The following is a 26,922-nucleotide window of genomic DNA, read 5'->3' on the forward strand; positions in this document are numbered from 1 at the left end:
ACCAAAATTGTTAATAAACATTGGAACATTTTAAAACATAGCAATCCAGAAGTAATTGAATTCCAGAAATCTCTTATGGCAGCCTTTAGAAGAGCCAGATATTTGAGAGATCAAATCATTAGATCAGATTTAGGTCCAGAGAAAATTAGTAGATAAACTGTTTTGGGCAGTAAGAGAAATGGCAGCTTTCTATGTCTTGGATGTGTAATAATAATATAATAAAAGGTCCCCATTTCTTTCATCTCCGTACTGGCAAGAGATTTTCTATTAATGGTTGTTTTTACCTGTAACACTGAGTTTGTTATTTATATACTTAAATGCCCATGTTCCAAATTATACATTGGAGAAACGACTAGGTGGGTCCGTGACAGGGTCACGGAACACAAATCCAACATTAGAAACAATTATGAGAAATCCCCTGTGGCATGCCATTTCAGAGAAGCAGGTCACTCTGTAAGCCAGTTAAGGTACCACGTAATTGAACACATTCCTAAGGACAGACAAGGGGGTGACAGGGAAAAGAGATTAAATCAAAGAGAATAATTTTGGATTTATAAATTAGAAACTCTGATACAGAATGGAACGAATAGGTACTGGGATTTAATTATATTTTTATAAATATGTACTGTCACTTTAAAAATGTTCATTTTTTTCCTAATGTGCACTTATGATGTCATTGGGGGTGTACCCCATTAAGGAAGTTGTGTTAATACCTATGTATGCATGGTTAAGGATAGCACTGTCTGAAACGTCGCTTGTATTTTGTGCACTTGAATAAAATCCTATGGTGAAGGACTCCTGGTGCTGCTGCTATTGTTTGTTGTTACTATATTTATGGGGCTTTGATGTGAGGCCTAGCAGCTGGCACAGGCTACACTGGTGCTGAATATTTGGCTTATACTAAACAATGTAATACACCCCAGCAGGTAAAGTAGATTATTGGGAACAAATTAAAGGGGAGAAAAATTTTGAGTAAACTGTCCCTTTAAATTTTCCCAATGAGCTATTTTGCATGCTGGAGTGTGTTAAATAGCCCCTTTATTTTATATTTCAATATAGCTGCTTTGGCCTGTTGTATCCCCCACCTATACTGGAAATTTTTCGTACATAAGTACTAGTTACAGAAAAGTTTTGCAAACAAGAAGGTGATAAAGAAATTACACTCCCAATGAAGGGTGGAACTATGTATGTCCTAAAATGTTAATTTCAATTGATCTTACTATGTATAGAGAGATAAGATAAGGGGGCGTTTGTGTAAATATAGAGAAATAAACTAATGCAGTCTGCTCTCCCTAAAAGTTTAGCCCATTTAATTGAATTAAGGTTTCAATTATCAGAGACAGTTATTTCATATGCAAATATTTACATAAAGGAACAATTTCACATACATTTTAAACCCAGCAACTGGTATAAGAAGTCTATGTAAACACATTAAGAGTAAACCAATTTTATAATACACTGTCTCTTTAAAAATAGGTAACAGAAACTATACTGAAGGGGATGTATTAAATTTCCATTCTCTTTTAAAAGTGTGGTTTTTGTTAGATAGTTTGTAAGACTTACATGAAATAACTCAATTTTAGATGATTTACAGGCAATAATACAATTTATTTTTTATGTACTATGTAATATTCTTGTGGAGTGAGGAAGATCTAAAATTGTTTTGATCCAGCTGCTTTTACATTACAATTTGTTCATCTGGTTTAATTGAATTAACTTTACTATTAAAAGTGCATGAACTGTGTATCTCATTCAGTAACAATTCCTTGTCCTTCCCAATTTGTTTTATACTTTAGCACTACAACGCTACACACATTATTATTTGTTTTATACTTTAGCACTACACTACACACATTATTATTTGTTTTATACTTTAGCACTACAACGCTACACACATTATTATTTGTTTTATACTTTAGCACTACAACACTACACACATTATTATTTGTTTTATACTTTAGCACTACAACACTACACACATTATTATTTGTTTTATACTTTAGCACTACAACACTACACATATTATTATTTGTTTTATACTTTAGCACTACAACACTACACACATTATTTGAGTGTAATTTGCTTAATAGATGTTGATTTATTATTAGATATTATGACTGCTTCATTAAGTGAGGGTTTGTGTTAAAACATAAAATAACATTTGTGAACGATTGTGTTTGGGATCTGGAGGATGGCTGCTGGGAGAACTGAAGAAAGAAAAATGTAATTATGGAGAGAAAGGAGGTGGTCAAATGATTCCAGTTATAGTAACATGTCTAAGTGAGAAAGAAAAATAAAATCAGGGAGAGAAAGGTGGTGGTCGAATTACTCTAGTTTTAAAATCAGGGAGAGAAAGGAGGTGGTCGAATTACTCTAGTTTTAAAATCAGGGAGAGAAAGGAGGTGGTCGAATGACTCTAGTTTTAAAATCAGGGAGAGAAAGGAGCTGGTCAAATAATTCTAGTTATAGTAAAATGTCTAAGTCCCCAATCCTATAAAATTTTCCTGTCAAGACTTGGTTTTCCAACACTCACAGGGACAGCCCTCATATATTTCTATTAAACAAGAGGCTGTCCCTTCTAGTGGTGAAATGTCTCCCATATAAATAATGAGAGTTCTCTGCAATGTAAAAGTTTGCAATGCAGGGGGAAGTACAGAGGGGGCGTGTTTGAAAACATAAATATTACACCTAATGCAAATCAAATGATGATGTTTTTAGTGCACTGTACCTTACATACGCTGTAATTTTCATATGCATAGAATAAATTGTGTTTTGACTATTTTTGTGAAAACTCGCCCTTTTAAACAGGAAAAAAGTGCACATTTTTTTTATAGAATTACGCTGGGATTTGAGAGAATATTTAATATAAGCCAAAAGAACACCCATTTTATGAAAAAAGAACAATTACTCTTTGTATTTTTCACTTTTAAGTATGAATTTCTTGCTTTTTTTGCACATCCAGTGTACTTAAATTATACTTCATGTGCAAAAAAATAAAAATTACGATCTACGCTGTGTATAGTTAATACAATTTATTTCTGTGTAATTTTCCTACAAACTTTCGGCTAGATTACGAGTTGTGCGTTAGGGTAAAAAGGCAGCGTTAAGAGGTCCTAACGCTGCTTTTTTACGCCCGCTGGTATTACGAGTCTTGAAGGTTTAGGGGCACCGCACACTTATTTGGCCTTACCGCAAAACAACTTACGTAAACTTCATTTTTCTATGGGACTTCCATAGCGTCAGTATTACGAGTCTGTCCTGGGAGGCCAAAAAGTGAGTGGTACACCCTACCCTGTCAACAGTCCTAACACATTTAAAAGTCAGTAGTTAAGAGTTTTATGGTACAATGCTGTAACATAAAACTCATAACTAAAGTGCTAAAAAGTACACTAACACCCATAAACTACCTATTAACCCCTAAACCAAGGCCCTCCCGCATCGCAAACACTAAAATAAAATTATTAACCCCTAATCTGCCGCTCCAGACACCGCCTCCATCTACATTATATTTATGAACCCCTAATCTGCTGCCCCCAACATTGCCGACACCTACATTATATTTATTAACCCCTAATCTGCCGCCCCCAATGTCACCGCCACCTACCTACATTTATTAACCCCTAATCTGCCGCCCCCGTCGCCGCCACTATATTAAAGTTATTAACCCCTAAATCTAAGTCTAACACTAACATCCCCTAACTTAAATATAATTTAAATAAGTCTAAATAAAATTCCTATCATTAACTAATTTATTCCTAGTTAAAACTAAATTTTTACCTATAAAATAAACCCTAAGCTAGCTACAATATAACTAATAGTTACATTGTATCTATCTTAGGGTTTATTTTTATTTTACAGGCAAGTTTGTATTTATTTTAACTAGGTAGAATAGTTACTAAATAGTTATTAACTATTTAATAACTACCTAGCTAAAATAAATACAAAAGTACCTGTAAAATAAAACCTAACCTAAGTTACACTAACACCTAACACTGCACTATAATTAAATAAATTAACTAAATGTAATACAATTAAATAAATTAAATTAGCTAAAGTACAAAAAACCCCCACTAAATTACAGAAAATAATAAACAAATGACAAGATATAAATAATTACACCTAATCTAATAGCCTTATCAAAATAAACCCCCCCCCCCCAAAAAAAAACAAAAAAACCCTAGCCAAAACTAAACTACCAATAGCCCTTAAAAGGGCCTTTTGTGGGGTATTGCCCAAAAGTAATCAGCTCTTTTACCTGAAAAAAACCATACAAACAACTCCCCCAACAGTAAAACCCACCACCCACACAACCAGCCCTCAAATAAAATACTAACTAAAAAAACTTAAGCTCCCCAAGGCCCTGAAAAGGGCATTTGGATAGGCATTGCCCTTAAAAGGGCAGTTAGCTGTTTTGCAGCCCAAAGCTCTAACCTAAAAATAAAACCCACCTAATACACCCTTAAAAAACCTAATACTAACCCCCTGAAGATCGACTTACTGGGAGAAGTCTTCATCTAAGCCGGGCCGAAGTCCGCAATGAAGCCAGGAGAAGTCTTCATCCAAGCTGGGCGAAGTGGTCCTCCAGACGGGCAGAAGTCTTCAGCCAGACGACATCTTCTATCTTCATCCATCCGGCACGGAGCGGGTCCATCTTCAAGACATCCGGCGCGGAGCATCTCTGCAATTGACATCTTCTTACTAAATGACAGTTCCTTTAAGTGATGTCATCCAAGATTGCGTCCCTTAGATTCTGATTGGCTGATATAATTCTATCAGCCAATTGGAATTAAGGTAGAAAAAATCCTATTGGTTGATGAAATCAGCCAATAGGATTGAAGTTCAATCCTATTGGTTGATCCAATCAGCCAATAGGATTGAGCTTGCATTCTATTGGCTGTTCCAATCAGCCAATAGAATGCAAGCTCAATCCTATTGGCTGATTGCATCAGCCAATAGGATTTTTTCTACCTTAATTCTGATTGGCTGATAGAATTCTATTAGCCAATCGCAATCTAAGGGATGCCATCTTGGATGACGTCACTTAAAGGTAGTAGATATATGTGTAAAATAGTGCGCTAGGTACTAGGTATCAGACTCCTTACATATAAAATAGATCCTTCAATCTATTAAGATATGTAAATGTGAAAAAGAGGTGTAAGGACGCTCAAAGTTAAAGATACTAGGTTACTGATTCTGTCACATAAATATGTGAGATATATAGTAAAGATATGGACTCAAATAAAAAAGTACATAATTTATTTATACATAAAAAAATGTATTATATCTAAAGAGACGTCTCTAAAATGTTAAAACAAGGTTTAATTAAAAAAACAACATTTATGAAAACCAATTTAAATTAGGCTAAATGGTAAAACATATCTGCTACAGATTATAGAGAAAGGTTATACCTCATGTGAAATCACACGTATATCAAAAAAGTTTAACATATAAGTACAACACTTTATCTGTACTCTGGATGGTATCTAGTATAAAACCAACAAAAGAGTAAAAGACGTCTGTTTGTAGACTTAACAGTTAGGAGTTTATAAGATTATACAACATACAGCGCTAGATAGATGCATATAAAGGTGTGGAAAAAATATAATATATAAGGGCAATGTCCATCAAAATTCCCTTTTCAGGACAATGGGGAGCTTAGGTTTTTTGGATAGTATTTTATTTGGGGGGTTGGTTGTGTAAGTGGTGGGTTTTACTGTTGGGGGGGTCGTTTGTATTTTTTCAGGTAAAAGAGCTGATTACTTTGGGGCAATGCCCTGCAAAAGGCCATTTTAAGGGCTATTGGTAGTTTAGTTTAGGCTAGGGATCTTTTTTTATTTTAATAGGGCTATTAGACTAGGTGTAATTAGTTTAAATATCTGTAATTTGTTTATTATTCTCTGTAATTTAGTGGGTTTTTTTGTACTTTAGCTAATTTAATTTAATTAAGATAATTGTATTTAATTTAGTCAATTTATTTAATTATAGTGTAGTGTTAGATGTTATTGTAAGTTAGGTTAGGTTTTATTTTACAAGTAAATTTGTATTTATTTTAGCTAGGTAGTTATTAAATAGTTAATAACTACTTTATAACTATTCTACCTAGTTAAAATAAATACAAACTTCTCTGTAAAATAAAAATAAACCCTAAGCTAGATACAATGTAACTATTAGTTATATTGTAGCTAGCTTATGGTTTATTTTATAGGTAAGTATTTAGTTTTAAATAGGAATAATTTAGTTAATGATAGTAATTTTATTTATATTTATTTAAATTATATTTAAGTTAGGGGGGGTTAGGGTTATACTTAGGTTTAGGGGTTAATAAATTTAGTATATTGGCGGCGACATTGGGGGCGGCAGATTAGGGTTTAATAAATGTGGGTAGGTTGCGGCGACATTGGGGGCGGCAGATTAGTGGTTAATAAATAGTATGTAGGTGTCGGCGATGTCAGGGGTGGCAGATTAGGGTAAATAAGTGTAAGATTAGGGGTGTTTAGACTCGGGGTTCATGTTAAGGTGTTAGGTGTAGACATAACTTTTATTTCCCCATAGGAATCAATGGGGCTGCTTTAAGGAGCTTTACGCTGCTTTTGGAAAACTGCTTGTTAGCACCACACAGCCTCTAACGCAAAACTCGTAATCTAGGTGTTTATGTTTTTGATAAAATATGATTTTTGGTGAACAATTTTGTTACGAATGTTGATGCACTTTAAAAGTATAATTTTTTCCTGTGTATTTTGTGTGAATGGTCCGATTATTCATTTTGTATGATTTTAAAATGAAAAATGTTATTGTGCACTTTCATAATGTATATATATTCACACAAATTATTATTATAAGTCAGTAACAATTTTAAAAACTCCTTATTTATTTGCAACACGTTTCTCAGTCAATGCTGATCATTTCATCTGGCATTTCATGCTTGGCGCCAACATACTTGTGAGTTGACAATATTTGTGGTGCTCTTTTATACTTTATGTTTTCTAGAAATTATGAGGTTTTGGAGACCAGAGTGCAGTTAGCTGAGGACTGTTAGTGCCAGCCTGTCTTATTAACACCAGTCTACCCTTTGGTGCCATCACACTTGTGAGTTGATACTATAAACGTATCTACATTCATTTGTAACAATACAAGATTATGTTATATAGCGCCCCTTTGCTTTCCAATTTTTCCAGAATTAATAATCGTGGCCTTGACTATTAGATGTGGAGCAGCCTTAGAGGACTCTTTACATTAATGGTCCTGACCATTTTTATTACAGACTTTCAGCTGTTAGCAATGAACAAATCAAACAAAAGCAATTGAAATAGCTAAACAAAAATAGTGTTTTCAGTGGTTTCCCCAAATTCAACTGAAAATGCAAATTTTAATGAATTCTGCAGTCTCAAAATGATTCAACCCCTTCATGGCAAGCATCTTTAGTACTTAATAAAGCACCCTTATGCATTCATGACCTGCTGCAAATGAGGTGCATAACCAGACACCAGCTTCTGGCAGTGTTCCTGAAGAATCTTGGCCCATTCTTCATGAGCAATGGCCTCCAGTTCAGTAATATTCTTCGGTATGAGTGCTGCAACCGCCTTCTTCAAATTCCACCAGAGATTTTCTATGGGGTTCAAGTCAGGTGCTGTGATGACCACTGTAGAATCTTCCATGACTTCTTCTGCAACTATAGTCTTGGTTAAATTTGAGGTATGCTTGTGATCATTGTCCTGTTGGAAGGTCCAATGACACCCAAGCTTCAGCTTCCTCACAGATGGCATTACATTTTCTCCTATTATTTTTTGATATTTCAATTAGTCCATCTTACTTTCCACACGGTGCAAGTTTCCAGTGCCAGAAGTTGTAAAGCAGCCCCAGAGCATCACTGAGTCACCACTATGATTTGCTGTAGGCAGATTTGTTCTTTTCAGTGTATGCTTCATTATTCTTCCTCCAGACATTCCGCTGATCCATCAGGATAAAAAGTTTGTTAGTTTCATTGCTCCATAGAACATAGGTAAAAAGTGTATTATTATATCTGTGTTGGTTATGCAATACTGGGGAATGGGTAATAAAAGGGATTATCTATCTTTTTAAACAACAAAAATTCTGGTGTTGACTGTCCCTCTAACTAAAAGGAATGTGGTCTCTCACTGTTGCTAAATAATAATCTTTTCTCATTTGGACTACTGTTAGTGGTCTTGTCTGCAACTGTTCTATTATATTTTACCTTTTTTCTCTTCCCTTCTCTGTCTCCTTCACATTCTTCACTGTCTCCTTTATTTCCTTTCTCTCCCTCCATTCTATTTCACTCCAATTTCTCGTATCTCTTCTCTTTTCCTGGCTTCTCTTCACACTATCTCTATATCCTTATTATTTAGGGAGTTGGTGCATGAGAACCCAAAAACATAATCTAGAATCTAAATAAAGATTTTTTTTAAAATCTATTCTACACAACCATACAGTAGAGGGATATGTTCACCAAGCAATAAATATCAAACATAAGAGAGGCCCTGTATTTGAGCTTGTCCTAAAGTTTCACTCACCCTAGAGCCACCTCTACAGTGTCTGGTATAATTTATTACCATTTAGTGCAGTCACTTTTCTGCTGTATATTAAGTCATTACATCACAGTACTGTGTGTGGTGTAATACTATTCTGTTTAGTCCTACTATTGTATATTACATTGTGTTGTACTACAGTGTTGTGTCTGATGTAATACTGTTGTGTGTAGCCCTGCTGTATATTAATTTGTATTACAGTGTTTTGTGTAAACTAGGATCACATTAATGTGTGTACACTAGTGCTACACTTTTGTTGTATATTATGGTGTGCAACTCTGATGCATATATTTCTTGTGTGTTACTGCTTTGTATATATTTATATCACACTGTTTTTTTACCAACTTCACATTGCTGGTATAATCATCTGTGTTACATTCTTTGCATATCCCATTGCAAGACTAGTGATGCTTATTATGGTGATATACTTCCCTTTATGTATAATTCTGTATTATAGCTGCATATATATTAGTGTCACATTTCTATATGTTTATTATAGTGTGTCACACTAGTGTGTATATATTAGTATAGTGTGTGTGACACTGATTGCGTTGGTTTGTTATCACATTACTCTTTGCATATTGTGTCATATTGTGTGTGTGTAAATGTGTGTGTCAAACACTGTTTTATGTGTTTGTCACAGGCTGGTGTATGTATTACCCATAGGTTTATGCGGGTATTGCAGGCTGGTGTATTTATATGTTAGACTTTATTGTGTTTATATTATGTTAATTTTATAATGTTTATATTGTGACTCTTTTAATATTACTTATCTTTATTTAAACTGCACTGTCGAACACTTTGGGGCCTATTTATTATTCTGCGAGCGGACATGATCCGATATTGCGGATCAGGTCCGCTGCACATCGAAAAATGCAGACACCATGCGCTCGCCGCATTTATCCTTGCCGCTAGCAGGGGGTATCAATCAACCCGATCGTATTTGATCAGGTTGATTTCTGTCCGCCGCCTTAGAGCAGACAGACCGGTTATGGAGCAGCGTATGGAGCTTGATAAATATGCCCCTTTGTTGCTCCTGACCAGAAACTTAAGGGGACAATCTAGTCAAAATCGAACCCTCATGATTGAGCGATGATTTTAACTTTCTAATTTACTTTTATCATCAAATTAGCTTTCCTCTCTTGGTATTCTTTAATGAAACCTAAACCTTAGTAGGTTTAGGTTTCTAAGCAATTGAAGGTCGTCTCTTATCTCAGTGCATTTTGCCATTTTTTTACAGCTAGACAGCGCTAGTTCATGTGTGCCATATAGCTAATATTGTGCTCACTCAAATGGAGTTACCCAGGAGTCAGCACTGATTGACTAAAATGCAAAGCTATCAAAAGAACTGAAATAAGAGTGCAGTCTGCAGAAACTTAGATAAAAAAAATTATCACAGAGGCGAAAAAGTATATTAATATAACCGTGTTGTTATGCAAAACTGGGGAATGGGTAATAAAGGGATTATCTGTCTTTTTAAACAATAAGAATTCTGGAAGTCATGGGTTGTTGTGTTATCATTATTTGTGTTTTCCAATGTATCCATTATGTTAATCAGCATATTTCTCAAAACATTTACATAGATTCTGAAAAAAAATTGTGTGAACTTGTATCCTATTAATACCCCTTAGAAAAATCTGGTGCATACATTTTATGGAATCAATGGAATATAGGATTGCCCATCATTTGTTTTTTTTTTAAGGCTGTGTTTTATTCCCAGTCCAACCCTGAACATAATAAAAATAATAATAATATTATATGTATAATATGTATTATTATTAAATATTGTATATATATATATATATATATATATATATATATATATATATATATATATATATATATATATATATTGCATAATATCTGGAAGAACACACATTTGTTTATTTAAAAAGAATACATGTTGTGTTCATGAAAGTCTAAAATATAAAGCACTTATACCATTATTAATACAAAAAATATATTTCTCAACTGTGAATCCTGAAACTTCTCACCATACATGATGTTACCATCCACACAATAAACCAGAGAAGGAAATCTGCACACATATACTGTTAAACGGAAAAGGGTTTTTACAACTATTAATATACTTTGTCAGACAAAGGAATAAATTATATTCATCTAATATTATTAATTCGAGTGCACAAAGTCACACCCTCAGAGAAGCTTTAGCAAATGCATATGCACAGCATACGTGGGAGAAATAAATAAATGTACCAACATAGTGCTATATTAAAAAGTGTTACATCAATGCTAACAATATCTATATACTGTATTACCTATTTGACTTTGCAGTGAAACAGTACCATGCCATAATGAAGCTGTGGAAATGTAATTGTCATTTGCCATAGGGTAAGCTGTCTACAAATGAAACATTTTAACATTATATATTACTAAATGGACATAAACATAGATTTTGATAGTAGATTAAAACCAAAAGCCCCATCAAAATTTGTACATATTTTTATCTAAAGTTAATATTTAATGAATTCCTAGGATGGACTTATTGACATTCTTGGCATTCTTAAATTCCATTATAATATGTATTCTTTCCACATCTATTGAATATATTATATTAATTAACCACCATTTCTAATAAGTGCACAAGATAATTTTAAACCTATTACCCTCCATCTTGAGATAAAGGGGTCAATTTATTAAGCTGCAGACGGACATGATACACTGTGTCGTATCATGTCCGCCGGACATCGATAAATGCAGACAGCGCGCTGTCGGCATTTATCATTACACATTTATCATTACACAAGCAGCAGAGGGTGTCAATCAACCCTCAATCGGGCTTATTGCTGTCTGTCACCTCAGAGGTGGCTGACGAGTTAAGGAGTCTTGGGACCGCTGCTTCTTAACTTCCGCTTCAGACTTGAAGCGGAGTGGGTCGGAAGCAGTATTCGCTGCTTCATAAATCTACTCCCATGACTTCTTGTTTTTTTTGCTATCTTTTGCAAAATGTTTTCATCCTCAAATGTTTCTATCTATATATATCTTCTAAACTTTCTATGTAAAGATCATCAAAGAGATATGAAACCTTAAATGTTTCTTTCATCACTCAGATAGAGCACATAGAAACATAGAATTTGACGGTAGATAAGAGCCAAAAAGGCCCATCAAGTCTACCCATATTAAATGTTAGCCTTATGCATGTCCCAGGCATTTTTAAATTCCTTTACAGTCTTTGGCCCCTATTTATCAAAGGTCTTGCAGACCTGATCCGACAGTGCGGATCAGGTCCACAAGACCTCGCTAAATGCGGAGAGCAATACGCTCTCCGCATTTAACATTGCACCAGCAGCTCACAAGAGCTGCTGGTGCAACGCCGCCCCCTGCAGACTTGCGGCCAATGGGCTGCCAGCAGGGGGTGTCAATCAACCTGATCGTACTCGATCGGGTTGAATTGTTGCGATTCCTGTCTGCCTGCTCAGAGCAGGCGGACAGGGTTATGGAGCAGCGGTCTTTGTGATCGCTGCTTCATAACTGTTGTTTCTGGCGAGCCTGCAGGCTCACCAGAAACACGGGGCATCATGCTCCATTCGGAGCTTGATAGATAAGCCCCTTTGTATTTACCACCTCAAATGGAAGTTTATTCCATGAATCCACCACCCTTTCTGTAAAAAAATGATTCCTCAAATTTCTTCTGAATCTCCTACCCTCTAACTTTAGATTGTGACCCCTTGTTTTGGCATTTATTTTTTTGTGAAAAATGCTTTCAGCTAGGTTTTTAACAGTTTTTTTTAATTTACTATTATCAGTTTGTTTTTTTGTTTATGTGGTATCTTTTGTTTAAAAGCAGGGACGTAAGCTTAGGATCTAGAGCACTATATTGTTCTCAATAATGTTATCCATTTACAAGGGCACTAGAGGACAGAAATATTTCCTGCCATGTAGTGCTCTAGATGCCTAACTAGGTTTCTCTTCAACAAAGAATATCGTGGGGACTAAGCTAATTTGATAATTTAATAATATTGGAAACTTTTTTTTTAAATTGGAAGCTCTTTCTGAACCTTTTAAGTTATTTTAAGAACATGTACTATTTTAATAGCCCTCATTTTTGTAGCTTCTATTTTACTTATATCCTTATAGAGATACAGCATCCTAAACTGTACACAGTACTTAAAGGATTATAAAACTGTGGTATAAGGTGTAACTTTAAAACACACAGATCGGGGTGGGGCTAAGCAGCAGCCATGATAGGACGCATCTTCCAAAAGTTCTAAGAAATATCTACATAATCTGTCAAATTTCTCCTGGACTTTGCAGAATCCTTTATCCCTGAAGCCACCATAAGCCACCCAGATCCAAACTGACACAATTCATATAGGTATAACAGCATTTGGGTAACTATCAGCAAGGATATACGCCAAATAGATACTAGGTGACGGCCTGCTTTAAACGCCATCTCTCCCCGCTGCTGAGCTCTGGGGTTATTGGGCTCAACATGGCTACCCACCATAAGGAGGAATATTATACAGCTTTACACACTCTACTTACTAATTTTGAGCTTTAAATGTTTCATAACTTTGGCGACCTGATCTTGATGTTACGCCAAGGAGATTAAAAAAAAACATAGTTGTAATACCATAAGACCGGAACCTCGCGCATCAATTAGCGCCCAGAAAATGGAGACCATAATCATGCAGCATGGTGTGCTAACAGAATGTCTTCACATATTATAGAAAGTGATGAAAATCTGAGGACACCCACGTCAGTACTTAACCCTTCTTTGTCAACACTATACCAAGGCTCACCAAATCTGGCAGAGGTGCCCCCAGGCTACCATAGGAGGCTGTTTAATACTGAAACAGCTGATAATGCGGTTGTTTCACCACCCGATCACTATCCCTGGACAGAGGAGAGAGGTCTATAATTTGCTGCTCTCAAAAAGGAAGTGGCGATCCCTTGGAGGGTTGACTGAATATCCATAGCCACTTGGCACTTAAACTAGTGACATCTCTCTTCCCAGGAAGACACAAAGGAAACACAAGTCGAAATGCTGCAGATTCTCGAGCAGCCTCTCCCTTTTGGTCAGTTCTCGAAACGACAATCTGGGGTGCAATAATCTCGGTCACTTTAACTCCAACAATTCTCAGGAGCACTTCTATGTTAAAGACCCTATTACCCAACTCAGAATAGGTTGATGGCTGAGCAAGAAGGACTCTCCAGACTCTGTTACTCTAAGGGGAATAGGTTGAAACGTCTACCCTCTATGATATGCGAGAAGATTACCTTTATTATTGTATGTCTATCTATTTTCTTATGTTTAACCATTTATATATTTCATAATTTGTCTATTTGCTGATCTTCCCCTGTTGAGTGTTATTAGACAGTACTTATGTTTTATGCAAAGTGAAGGCTTTTTAGTCGCACAGCCACCTACACTTTTACAGAGGTCAGATCTGCACTATGTTGTTCATAATTAGTCTTACCAAATGTTTTAAGAATGTTAACTATATATGTAGTTTAGTTGATAGTTTACACAGCCTTCTTTAAGCCACTATTAAAGTATAGTCTAGCATTGTTCTGTGTAGTAATCACTTAGGAGTGCTTAATTATCCTTAAGCTAATACCCTGATTCCTTAAAGATTATGCAGTCTTGGATGGTTGGAAAACATTGCATATGTTTGAGATAGTCTTCCTGTAAGTAGAGCTACTTCAGAGAGTAAGCGTGGGTTAAACAACTTAAGAAATATTATTTAGTGTATCTAGCCCTGGATCTTAGCATATGAGACTCTCTGCATCTATTATATAATTATATAATCCTAGGATATCCCATTATATTCACACCTACATATTATTACCTCTCTCGAGCAGTCTATAGTTACTAACCATACAAATGTATCCATAAGCTCACTCATTTAAGGACCCACTTTTGCAACACTCACCTCCATGCTACCTTTTGCGATATTGGGAAACTCCAATTAGTATTCTACCTGCCAATACATTGGTGGGCTATGATATAAGCCATATAAGAGCTATACTTTTACTTTGGCATTTTGGATAGACCCACACATTCCTCATTTGCCAGATATTTAACATATCAAGAAGGTTTACAATAATTCTGATTACGAGTGTCCTTACCTATCCTAAGATAGCACAAACAATTATATCAACTCTACAGTCATTGTACAAACCACAGTAAATACAGCATTCCTCCTTATATTAAATTTATTCCCTGCATATGCCATATGTTCTTACCCGCTGATTAACTTTGTTTACATTATATTACCTTTATATTTAGGGGTCCATGATGGGGCCCCAACATAATATCTATGACATCATATACCTATATCATTGCTATTAATTTCCTCAACTCTCATCTCCTTAATATTTAAGTTTGCTTGGGGTACAAAAGGGACCTCTCCTATACTATAGAGAGTATATAATAGAAAATAGAGATTTCCATATTACAGCAATTCACCAAGAACCCCCAAAGCATGTGCAAAGCATGTGTATTCATTAGATGCTGCCTGTCACTGCTTTTTGCACACCTCGCTGCACAATCTGTGCATAGTGCAGCACTTGGTCTAGTGTGCCCCAGGTGTTAAGACACTGCGGTCATGTGACCACTTGTATAGAAGTGAATGTAGTGGTGTTTTTGTCTGTTCCTGTAATGTAACAATAAATATTGAAGATTTTTTGCAAGGAGGACTGTCTTGCTGGTTTTTTTTTTACCACTTGTATAGAGACATAGGTGATGAGCTTGTGATTGCGTATGCGTGGGTCCATGCGATCTACAAAAAATAGTTCATAGAACCAAGGTTGCCCACCATGATTAGCTAATGCAAATTAGCCTCAAAGTGGGTTTGGAAATCATCCTACTTTGGCTTCAAGATTGCAACAAAACAATTAGAAATGAAAAATGCAAGGTATTTGAGCACTTTCTTATTATAAAGTCATCTACACGATAATTGAAAATTCCTTTTTACCTTTCCTATGCCTATAAGATGAGCTCAAATTATGGATCCAAACTTCACTTTTACAAATTAAACAAATACATATTCAACTAAGCATCCTACTGGCCTTACCTGCCTCACAATACAAATTCTCAAATCTTTTTTCCACTTTTGTTACCATTAATAAACTGCCAATAAGGCTATAATTATGCTTTGAATAAAAGTTTAGCATAAATTCTCTAAGCAGTGGTAATATTAAGGGGACAGTTTACAAATTGTCATGGCCTTAACATGCATAAAATGGAATGTAGAGAGGATAATCATTTTAAAGGTGCTTGAAAGTCTAAATTAAAACATTTATAATTCAGATAATGACCCCATTGCTTAAACTCACGTTATATGGTAGCAAGAGTTTCTGGCCATAAACTCATGATCTTGAAGTTTGTTATGGAAGTGCAGTATCAGTGTCAGTGTACTATATATTTGCATAATAAAATATTTCTTTAATTTTACTGGAACATATTTATTATAAATAGCAATTCAACATGTTCTTGATGTGCATTTCCTATACTGTTTTAATGTATTAGTTTTTTTTTTTATTCTAGTTACAAAAAGCCAACAGACTCACAACTGTAAACAATTTTATATTTTACACAATGTTATATCACCTTAAATGAATAAATGTATTGATTTGATAGTAGTTCAATAACTTTTGCTTTCTATAGAACAAAATGATACTCCAGTAAAATAATGCCCTATGTCAAATTATTTCAGATCACGTTTGCTGGAATGCACAGTAATTCTTGTGTCAGAACCTCTTTTGTAGTTGTTAAAAGTCTATGAAATTGAGGTTAAAAAGGGGCACCTGCAGCCCGAAACACATTTCTTTCAGTTGCAATTAATTTTTTTTCTTCTCAACAAAATACAGAGTAAAGTGCAAGTAAGCAACTTAATTGAAACAGTGCTGCTATCATTTTGTGAAATGTTATCTTATATAAGCAGTTTTTCTATTTCCAACCTAATTCAGCCAATGTCTCACTTATACTATAATTAAACCATGCTAAAATTGAAGTTGTACTGTAATTATATATATATATATATAACAAATGATTACACTATGGGCTCTATTTGATAAGCTGCAAATGCAGCTTGGGAGCACCTTCAGCTGTAGGCTCGCAGGTAAAAGTCAAGAAGCTGCAGTAATCAAACTACTGCTTCTTAACCTAGTATGCCAACTCAAAAGTGGCTTTTCTCAACCACCTCAGACTTCTCCAAGCAGCAGCCATGATGTTTTTTGTAAATCTAGGCCAATATCTCCAATTTTGATGAAGAAAGTTTTTAAAGTGAAATATTTAGTTCGAAATGTGATTAATTGAGGGGGATGTGGCAGGAATGTTAAAAACACCAATTTAAATATAGTTTTGTGTATTAAACATGATGGTTGATTTTAGTTAAAGGGACAATGAAGCCAAAATTAAACTCATAATCCAGACAGAAAAAGAAATTGTTAAGAAAAAATTCCATTATCAAATTGTGCACAACCTTTTTACATGCAAACATTCTAAGGCATCAGCTACTGAGCATGTACAAAAGAGATCTGTGATTTGAGGATGGCTGTCATATGATACAGGGAGTAAGGAACTTGAAGGAAAACTTTAATTTTTGCAGAAATTGTTTTACTGCTCATTTGAAATTTGTGCTTTTGCTTTATCTTTTTATTTTGCATTAATTGACTATGCAATTGTACTGTATTTAATTGTCCTTTCATTTTTAATCGGAAGATAAACAAAATAGCCATTTATTTAATTACTCACTTATGTTGGCATACCAAATACTTTTATTTTTTAAGGCTTGCAGAAATACAGAAGTATAGAAACATAACACAATTTGAAATAATAATGCAAAAATAAATGAATAAATAATAGATGAGTGTATTTTTTATAGAAAGGTAAAAATCACAACATGTGAATTATTATTTCCTAAATGTTTCCAACACATATTAGAATACCTTGATAAAATATTAGACCCATTAGTCAAAAATCGTAATTTTGATATTAATTTCATAATCATTTTTAATAGTGTTGATTGATTTTTTTAGCTTTGTAACCATTTTTCATTCCATGTTATATTAGTAACATCTGCAATAGATATTTACGTATACTTACTACACGTAATGTTACTAAAATATTTGGTAAACTAACAAATGTATATGTTTTTTCAGATGGGTAACAAATTGACTTGTTAAAGAAAGTCAGTCAACTTGTAGGCCTATTGAAGCCAAAAAACATATTGCAGTACAATATTGCTGAAATTGTAGGTGTATCATGTAGTTCTGTAAAAAATATTAATACAAAAAAGGATTGAAAATTTGAAGATAAAGTATTATTTTAATCACTTTGAACATTTTTTTAAATCTATGAAGCAAAGGAAAACAAATTAAATATCAGACTATAAAAATAATATATACGGTTTAAAATTAAACAAAATTACAAACCATTTTCACATTGTATGCATATTTCTAACCTCTGCATAACATTCTATCATTTGTTTAATGAAATAGTATTTTTTTTTTATAAATCAATTTTTATTGAAGTCAAAAACAAGTGTAACATAAGAGATATATCCAAAAACAATGACAAATAAAAGATATACAGTGCTATTACAGAGACATTGCCAAGTCCACTAATACAGGTTATGCCAACCTAAAATACATTTGTGAGTTTAAAGAGTGGTACCCATTGGTAGTGATTATCAAAGTGATGAGGCCATAAGTGGCTAGAGATACATTTGTGAGTTTAAAGAGTGCTACCCATTGGTAGTGATTATCAAAGTGATGAGGCCATAAGTGGCTAGAGATACATTTGTGAGTTTAAAGAGTGGTACCCATTGGTAGTGATTATCAAAGTGATGAGGCCATAAGTGGCTAGAGATACATTTGTGAGTTTAAAGAGTGGTACCCATTGGTAGTGATTATCAAAGTGATGAGGCCATAAGTGGCTAGAGATATGGAGGATCAATAAGGTGAACTAGGCAACAGAAACATATAGAAGGAACACTGGAAACCCATCTATTTAAAGTGTTAGTAAGGGATTTGGACTATCTAGAGTGGGACTTCAGTTTTGTAGTATAATATCATAGAAAGAGTAAAAATGATCTCCACCTTGCAGTAGTAAAAATAGATTAGGTTATCTATAAGAGTAGAATTAGGGCAAAGGGGGAGGTTGGCTTTATGGTTTTTGGGGAAGGGAAATTCAGCGGGCGAGAGCCGCTATAAATGAGGTGAGGGGGAGGGTGGGAGGGCGGAACAGGTTAGAATGTCCAACTAGTAAACACTTTTGGTCCTCTAAACTTTCGGAAACTATGCAAATAAGGATATCTCCTATTTATGCTATGGGTGAAGATGCAAAACTGGAGTATATTTTGGTTTCTTTTACTGTAAGGAATTTATGATAACACATATTGCAATAGTCTGCCCTAATGAGCAAGAAAACCCCATATAAAAAGCTGACATATATCTTAGTAGTAATATCATATACATAGAATAGGAAGTTTCAGTATGTGTGCTTGGTACATCTGTAAAATAATATAAATATTATATCCAACTTATCAGAGTACACCTATTTGATCCTCTAATGTATATATATATATATATATATATATATATATATATATATATATATATATATGGGGCGGCTTAGGACCTGCAAGCGTAGGTATAGAGGCCTGCCAATGAATTTGCATAAGGCATATCTACTGTCCACCTTGGGCAGATCGCTAGTACTCTGCTAATGTGATTAGTGCAACATTAATAAATGCTACCATCTGAGCAGCAAAAGTTATGCTATGGACCTGCTCACATACTAATAACCGCACAAACTATATTAGGCTTCTGGGTTGAAAGCCGATCAGGGTTAAATAGATGACATTACAAATAGAATAGCTAAATAAACATAACCTATGGCATATGGGCTAGATAACACTACTTGTAACTATGCAAGAATTTCAAACTATATGGTCATCATTTGAGTATGTACAGCAATTATGATGTAGGAGCATAGCCCTTTTAAGTTAGGTTGGAAGTAATGTAATATATAAGAGCATAACTCAGAAACAATAAGAGGTGGCCCAGTCTACTATATATATATATAATTTTGGCGTGTATGGTCAGCATTAGCAAGTAACGTAACAAAATCTAACATATGACAATAATACAGTATATAAACAATGATGCACTTGTGGGCTAATATGTATGCCAACTACCATACATGCCGGAAGGGAGACGTATCAGGATAGATCAGTTCTTTAACCATGAAATAGTATTTTTAATTATTTGAATTTTTCTAACAATTCAATTTGAAATATGCAATATTCAAATTTGAAAAATTTGAATCTATATATTTGTAATAGTATTTGTAAGGCTCTCTTTAAATGTAATATTCTAATTATGCAATACTTGAAATAGAAACATTCAAATGTATATATTTTTCATCTATTATATATCCATTTACTAAATTCCTTACCACATGAACTATTGAACATCTGAAAAGTATTTGTTGATTACCAAATTTGAATGGATTTTCCTTCTTATCAATATTCGATTGTACAAATGAATGTCCACAGGACGGACTAATCGTTCTACCAAACAAATTGTACTTTCAGCACATTTGCCCATCCCTAAGCAGGAGCTTTTGCTTTTCAATATCATGTTCCACAGAAACATTGTTATGTTCCCAGTTAAGAGGCAGATGACATCCTTCTAAAAGAGAAGTTCTGATGATAGATTCAGAAACTCTATTTTACGAAATAGTAATAAACTTGTGAGTTCACATAACCATGGTAACAGCAAAGGCATGCTTATATTTTAACCTTTAATTCATTCTTTTAGACTTACCTAATATGAGATGTAAGACAAATGAGTAACATATGTCATATCCTGATCTCCAGCATTACAACCAAAATATCAAAAATATTCTTGCCTCAAAGTTTTTTGTACATTATATACTCTTATATTTAACAATACAAATCAGATGACAAATTGTATTCATTGTTCACTCAGAGCCAATTTATAGAAACTGAACTAAAAACTTGTTTTCCTGCTATTCATTTTCTACTCCAATAATCTTCCACATGTAATAAAGTAAAACGTTTCTTATATCCTCATTCTAAAAAATATTGTTGGACCATCCCACACCTCAGAATACTGCCTGAAAAATTATTTTTTGCTAGATATGTATGTCAGTGATTTCATTGGAGTGGGTTGTGCCACAGTTAAATTGTCTGAAATTACTGTACACTTCCATAGTAAGTAATATGGGATAGTTTACTAGGACAAAGACTTTAAGATAGCTTTTGTCTAAAACATACTTAGGGCATATATTTTTGTTATTAGATACATATTTAAAACAGTAGTCATAAAAGACAGGCGAAATGTATATTTGTCAGCTTGATCAGCTCCAACATCAGAATATCTTTCCTTTTGGGTAATTGTGCAGATTTGCATTTCTTGTGTAATGCTATGACCTGAATCTTAGTTAGTAAATCTGCCAAGTCAATATGAAGAAAGCAATAGAATGTGTGATTGTTAGAGAAAGAGGTAACACTATTCACCTAAAGGCTAGGTGGCTTCTAAAGTTAAAATAATTAGATAAAACAGTAAAGGAGCTTTGTTAGCCCTGGTAATGACAAAAGAGACGTACGTGTTCAAATGTACACCTACATCATCTTCTTAAAACTTTAAAAATTGCAGCAGCCATGGAAAAAAAAATATTGTTGTAGATTTCAAAATAATGTGGGAGAATTTGAAGGCTGTTAATTATGTCAAAAGATTGTCCACTAGAAGAATTGTTGCTATAAAATTCATAGCTATAAATTATACCTTATAAGATTATCATCAAACACCTACATTACAATGCATTGTTACAATGTTTTAGAATATTGAAATATATATATATATATAGATACATTTATTTGCATTAGCTTATAAACTATATCTTTATATATGATCATCTATTTTAAGTAAATTAAGTTGTTATTGTATTTTAGTGCATTACAACTCAATAATGTATAAAACAAACACAGACCAAGAGAACTAAGGAGCAAAAATAATTTAAGCTAAAATTGTCTTATACTTGTGATTAGTGTGGCCATAATTTTCAATCTATTGATAATAGAATATTGAGTAAACAAAGTAACAGACATATATTACTCATTTACAGGTAACTGATATAATGTGTCATATGATTATAGCCCTCCGCTGTTTCTTCAGTCTTTATGATAAATGGTTTCATGTTAAATAGCTGCAAAACTGTGACCATCTGCCTGACTACCAAACAATATGCCTTGCTTACCGATCCCTGCTATAGCTATATTGATTTTATTACAGTATTCCGTAAAGGAATGCTATTTTATGGTACAAAACATATTAATAAAAATGATTAATATAAATGCAAATACCTTGGATACTCTGTTTGCTACTTCTCGACCTACTGTAAGTCCTTGAACAAATGTCCGAGCAGCAATGAAAGCTCTGGTCACTTGAACTTTCAATTTTCTAGGCACATCTCCGAATGGTTTTAGCTGGTCAGTATATTTGCTGACACATTCCAAGTAGTCTTCAGAGAAATGATACTGAGGGTTTATAAGCTGAAACATTCGTTCTAGCAAATGGGCCCAAAAATCATTTAGCATTTCCTCCAGGTTGACATTGCCTCCTGTGTAGTAACGTTTCAGTTCCGTAAATAAATCCTGAAATACCTCAGAATTCTGCATGTACAACATTCCATATGTCCTCACAAACATGTCATTTATAGACTTCTCTGCATTTTCTAGAAGTTTCCTGAAAAATTCTAGAATGAAATAAGAGAAGGAAAAGAGTTAACATTAAAGCAATGAAAAAAATCATTGTTGTCATCTATTTATTTATAGTAAAATATAAAATGTCTTGAGGCAGATTTATTTCTATAGCAATAACTATAATTCTCAATAATTTGTTTTGAGACTCACCAGACTCATTTTTGAAAATCACATCATATCCTAACATGCTGAGCTTTACAGATCTCATAGACAAGCTATGTGAATGCAAAATAACAGTTCTGTAGTATGTAGTATTATCTGCATAAGGAAATTATAAGGACAATTTGACCCCAAAATAGCCAGAAAAAGGGCAGTAATAAAATTAATTACACCTACAAACAATACTGAAACAGTCACTAGGTAGGGCCCTTAACATTTTCTATTTATTTTGTTAAAGTCCACGTTATGTAACCATGAATCCATGCCATTATGTACCAGTATCGATGTACCCAGTGCAATTGAATATTAATAGTATGAGTCACCAAGACAAGCTGCATTTTAGAATTATACTGTCTCTTCTATGGCCTCTATTTATGAAGCTGCATAGTCAGCTTCTGGGCCACTACCAAGCAGGCTAGCTCATGTAAGTCTGCAATCGAAAGTTAAGAAGCACTGTTTGTACAACCGCTAAGGTTGTGAATGTAAGACATTAAAGACTAGGTGGTCCAGAATGACTGACAAGTCCTGCTGGGCAGGGGGTGGGGTTGCACAAGCAATAGCTTGTACAATCTTAAATTCCGGCAACCAATGCTTCCCCAGAGGCCCCAAAGATATGCAGATACGTTCTCTATATCAGAACCTTGTCGGTACGCAGGATACTAAATCTTGGCCTATGTGTTCCCAAGTACACTGAACCACAATTTTTCATTGTAGCTAATAAAAGTGAGATAAAACACATTTCACCTTTGTATAACAAATGTGCTTCCACTTCTAAGAGAGCCCAAAAAGCAAATTCTGTAACCTAGGTTTTCAAAATGCTACAGATAAACTAGCTTGTTTACAGATTTTTGGCCTATTCTGGTTAATGGTCTAATTTTTAACACAAAACCAAGAGGTGTTTAATTTCACTTTAAAGCAAAACGATACCTTAACACTAAGTTGTTTCCAAGACACTTGGCAAAAAATACATTTAACATTACCTAAGATTTAAAAGAATTGTTCTATTCAGCATTGAATATTTGAAGTATAACACATAACTAAACAAGTATAATTAAAAATATGATAGCAAACCTTTAAGGTGCTACAATATTTTAAGTACATTTGGATAGTTAAATAAATATTGTAAGTGTTCTTATGCAGATGTTTTACTTCCAAATTCATAATATTTTATAGGTATTTTCCACTTTACACCAAAGGTATTCAGTTAGGATAGAATCTTCTCCAAGTTAAAAGTTAATCCACATACAGGTAGCCCTCGTTTTACAACGGTTCAATTTACACCGATTCAGAATAACAACCTTTTTTTCCAGTCATGTGACTGCTATTGAAAAGCATTGAGAAGCAGTGCATTTATTAAAATACCCAGTAGGTGGAGCTGTCCGCTTGAGTTGCAGCAAAGCCAAGCAAGCTAAAATTAATAAGTTTAACCAGACCTGAGCTATCAAGCAGATTTCAAAGGAACAAGATCTTCCTGTCTATAAATCAGTCCAGATTGGAATGCATAGAAATAATTGTTTGCAGAAAAATGCAAGTTAAGTATGTGTTGTGTGATTATTTTATTAGGTTTATAATGCTGTTTAGCAAATGTTTTTGTTCATTTAACTTAGTTTAATTATATTTTCTGTGTTGTGTGATTATTTTATTAGGTTTATAATGCTGTTTAGCATTTAAAGTCTTAATTTCAAAGCTTTAAAAATAATGTATTAGGTGTTACTTATGACAATTTTGAGAGGGGCCTGGAACCTATCTCCCTCACTTCCCATTGATTTACATTATAAACTGGGTTTCAATTTACAACGGTTTCGATTTACAACCATTCCTTCTGGAACCTAACCCTGGCGTAAACTGAGGGCTACCTGTATAAATAATTTCATTTGGTAATATAAAATGGTACTATCTAGCATAACTACTGCTTCCCCAGAATCATAACAACATTTTGAGCCATATTAGGAGTGGATTACAGTTACATGAGAGCCATAAGGTGTTTATAGTGGGTGTTTGTGTGCATCAGATTTTTTGCTCATTTTACAATGTGATTGCTTGAGCGCAATTTAAGTTAACATGCGTCTGGTTAGCATGTCCTCAGAGTTCTTGTTAACTGTCTTGCAAAACAAAAAAGTGTCACAAAACACATAAGTATAGAAAAAATATATTACAAAGTACAGTTACACTCATAATAATACCATCTAATAAAAATTTATAAACATAGTTGCACAAAAAAGTTATAATGTCTCAGATACGAAAAAAAGCAGTCAAAGGGTATTAACATAGAGATACATACATATACTCACTGGTACTGAGTACCCCCACCTCTGCCAACTCATAAGAGGTAATATTTGTAATGATCATGTAAATACTCTAGTTTTCACAAGAGGGGGCTGCAAAATACATCAAACATTGTAAATAATCTTATCCCTTTGCTTTTCTCAAAGTTACTGAGCAGAATATATATAATAAAAAAATCAATGAGTACCGGCACCTTTTCTTTTACAAAAAAGCACTGTATATATAAATAAAGGTTTTAACTATGTATTTACTGTAAATATTTCACATTCCAATGTTCCTATGTTCTAAGTATGCGATGTTCGATCCGCCCCCTATTCGTCATCATTGAGTAAACTTTGACCCTGTAGCTCACAGTCACAAGACACATTCCAGCCAATTAGCAGCAGACACTCCCTCCCAGACCCTCCCATCTCCTGGACAGCATCCATTTTAGATTCATTCGGAGCCTGCATTCTTAGTGAGAGGAGGGACAGTGTAGCTGCTGCTGATTTAATAGGGAAATCGATAGCTAGGCTAGTGTATTCAGTGTCCACTACAGTCCTGAAGGACTCATCTGATCTCTGCTGTAAGGACAGCACCCCAAAAAGCCCTTTTTAGGGCTAGAACATCAGTCTGCTTTTTTTTTTTTTTTTCCCTGTGCAATCTAATTGCAGCCTGCCTGCCAGCTCAGGCTCACAGCGTATACTGTGCCCACTTGCCCAGTGCCACTACTCATATCTGGTGTAACAGTAGTGTACATTTAAAAAAAAAAAAAACTTTTTCTAATTTGAAATGATAGCAGTCATTTTCCTTCACACGTGTGCATTTGAGGTCCTGCCAGGGCACAGTGTGACACCAGTGCAAGTCATATCTGCTAAAAAAAAGTAGTGTACATTTAAAATAAAAAAATAAACTTTTTTTAATTTGAAATAATAGCAGTCATTTTCCTTCACACGTGTGCATTTGAGGTCCTGCCAGGGCACAGTGTGACACCAGTGCAAGTCATATCTGCTAAAACAGTAGTGTACATTTAAAAAAAAAAAAAAAACCTTTTTTTTATTGTGAAATAATAGCAGTCAGTTTCCCTCACAGATGTGCGCTCCAGGTCCTGCCAGGGCACAGTGTCACACCAGCGCAAGTCATATCTACTAAAACAGTAGTGTACATACATTTAAAAAAAAAACAAAAAACTTTTTTTACTGTGAAATAATAGCAGTCAGTTTCCCTCACACGTGTGCGCTCCAGGTCCGGCCAGGGCACAGTGTCACACCAGTGCAAGTCATATCTACTAAAACAGTAGTGTACATACATTTAAAAAAAAAACAACCTTTTTTTACTGTGAAATAATAGCAGTCAGCTTCCCTCACACGTGTGCGTTCCAGGTCCTGCCAGGGCACAGTGTCACCCCAGTGCAAGTCATATCTGCTAAAACAGTAGTGTACATTTAAAAAAAAAAAAAAAACCCTTACACTACCTGAACGATACAACATCATACCTGATGTTTTAAAGCACGTTATTTCAAACAATTTAGGAATGTTAGGTGATTTATGCCCTTTATGGGTTAAAACCAGACTCTGCATCAGCTATGTAATTTTCCATGGGAGTTTGCCATGGATCCCCCTCCGGCATACCACAGTCCAGGTGTTAGTCCCCTTGAAACAACTTTTCCATCACTTTTGTGGCCAGAAAGAGTCCCTGTGGGTTTTAAAATTTGCCTGCCTATTGAAGTCTATGGCGGTTCGCCGGTGAAATTAGGTTTGCGACATCACTATTTATAACTAGATATTCCTATATATATCTGTATATACCTATATATATACTGTATGTATTATATATATATACACATACATGCATGTGTGTTAATATACAGTATATTTGTTAAAAAAAACACATCATATATACAGTATTAGGGGTATCAAGCTCAATGTAACAGCTAATAGTGATTTCCCGAACTGTTCGCCCGCGAACGGTTCACAGCGAACATAGCTTGTTCGCGTTCGCGGCTGTGGGCGAACACATGCGATGTTCGATCCGCCCCCTATGTGTCATCACTGAGGAAACTTTGACCCTGTATGTCACAGCCCTCTGACACATTAGAGCCAATCAACATCAGACACTCCCTCACAGACCCTCCCAGCTACTCGGAAGCCGCCATTTTAGACTCATAACGACCTTGCTTTCTTAGTGAGAGGACG

At 34.6% G+C, this 26,922-nt stretch overlaps 1 protein-coding gene across 1 annotated transcript in view; it reads right to left on the minus strand.

The window, feature by feature from the left end:
- Positions 1–26,922, minus strand: part of GPC6 (glypican 6) — a 2,314,333-nt gene that overhangs the window by 1,590,379 nt on the left and 697,032 nt on the right. The window contains exon 3 of the mRNA XM_053705482.1: positions 21,905–22,296. Within this exon, the coding sequence (XP_053561457.1) occupies positions 21,905–22,296 (392 nt within the window). The remainder of the gene's footprint in view (positions 1–21,904; positions 22,297–26,922) is intronic.

The sequence above is a fragment of the Bombina bombina genome, chromosome 3, assembly GCF_027579735.1.
Source record: "Bombina bombina isolate aBomBom1 chromosome 3, aBomBom1.pri, whole genome shotgun sequence".
NCBI lineage: Eukaryota > Metazoa > Chordata > Amphibia > Anura > Bombinatoridae > Bombina > Bombina bombina.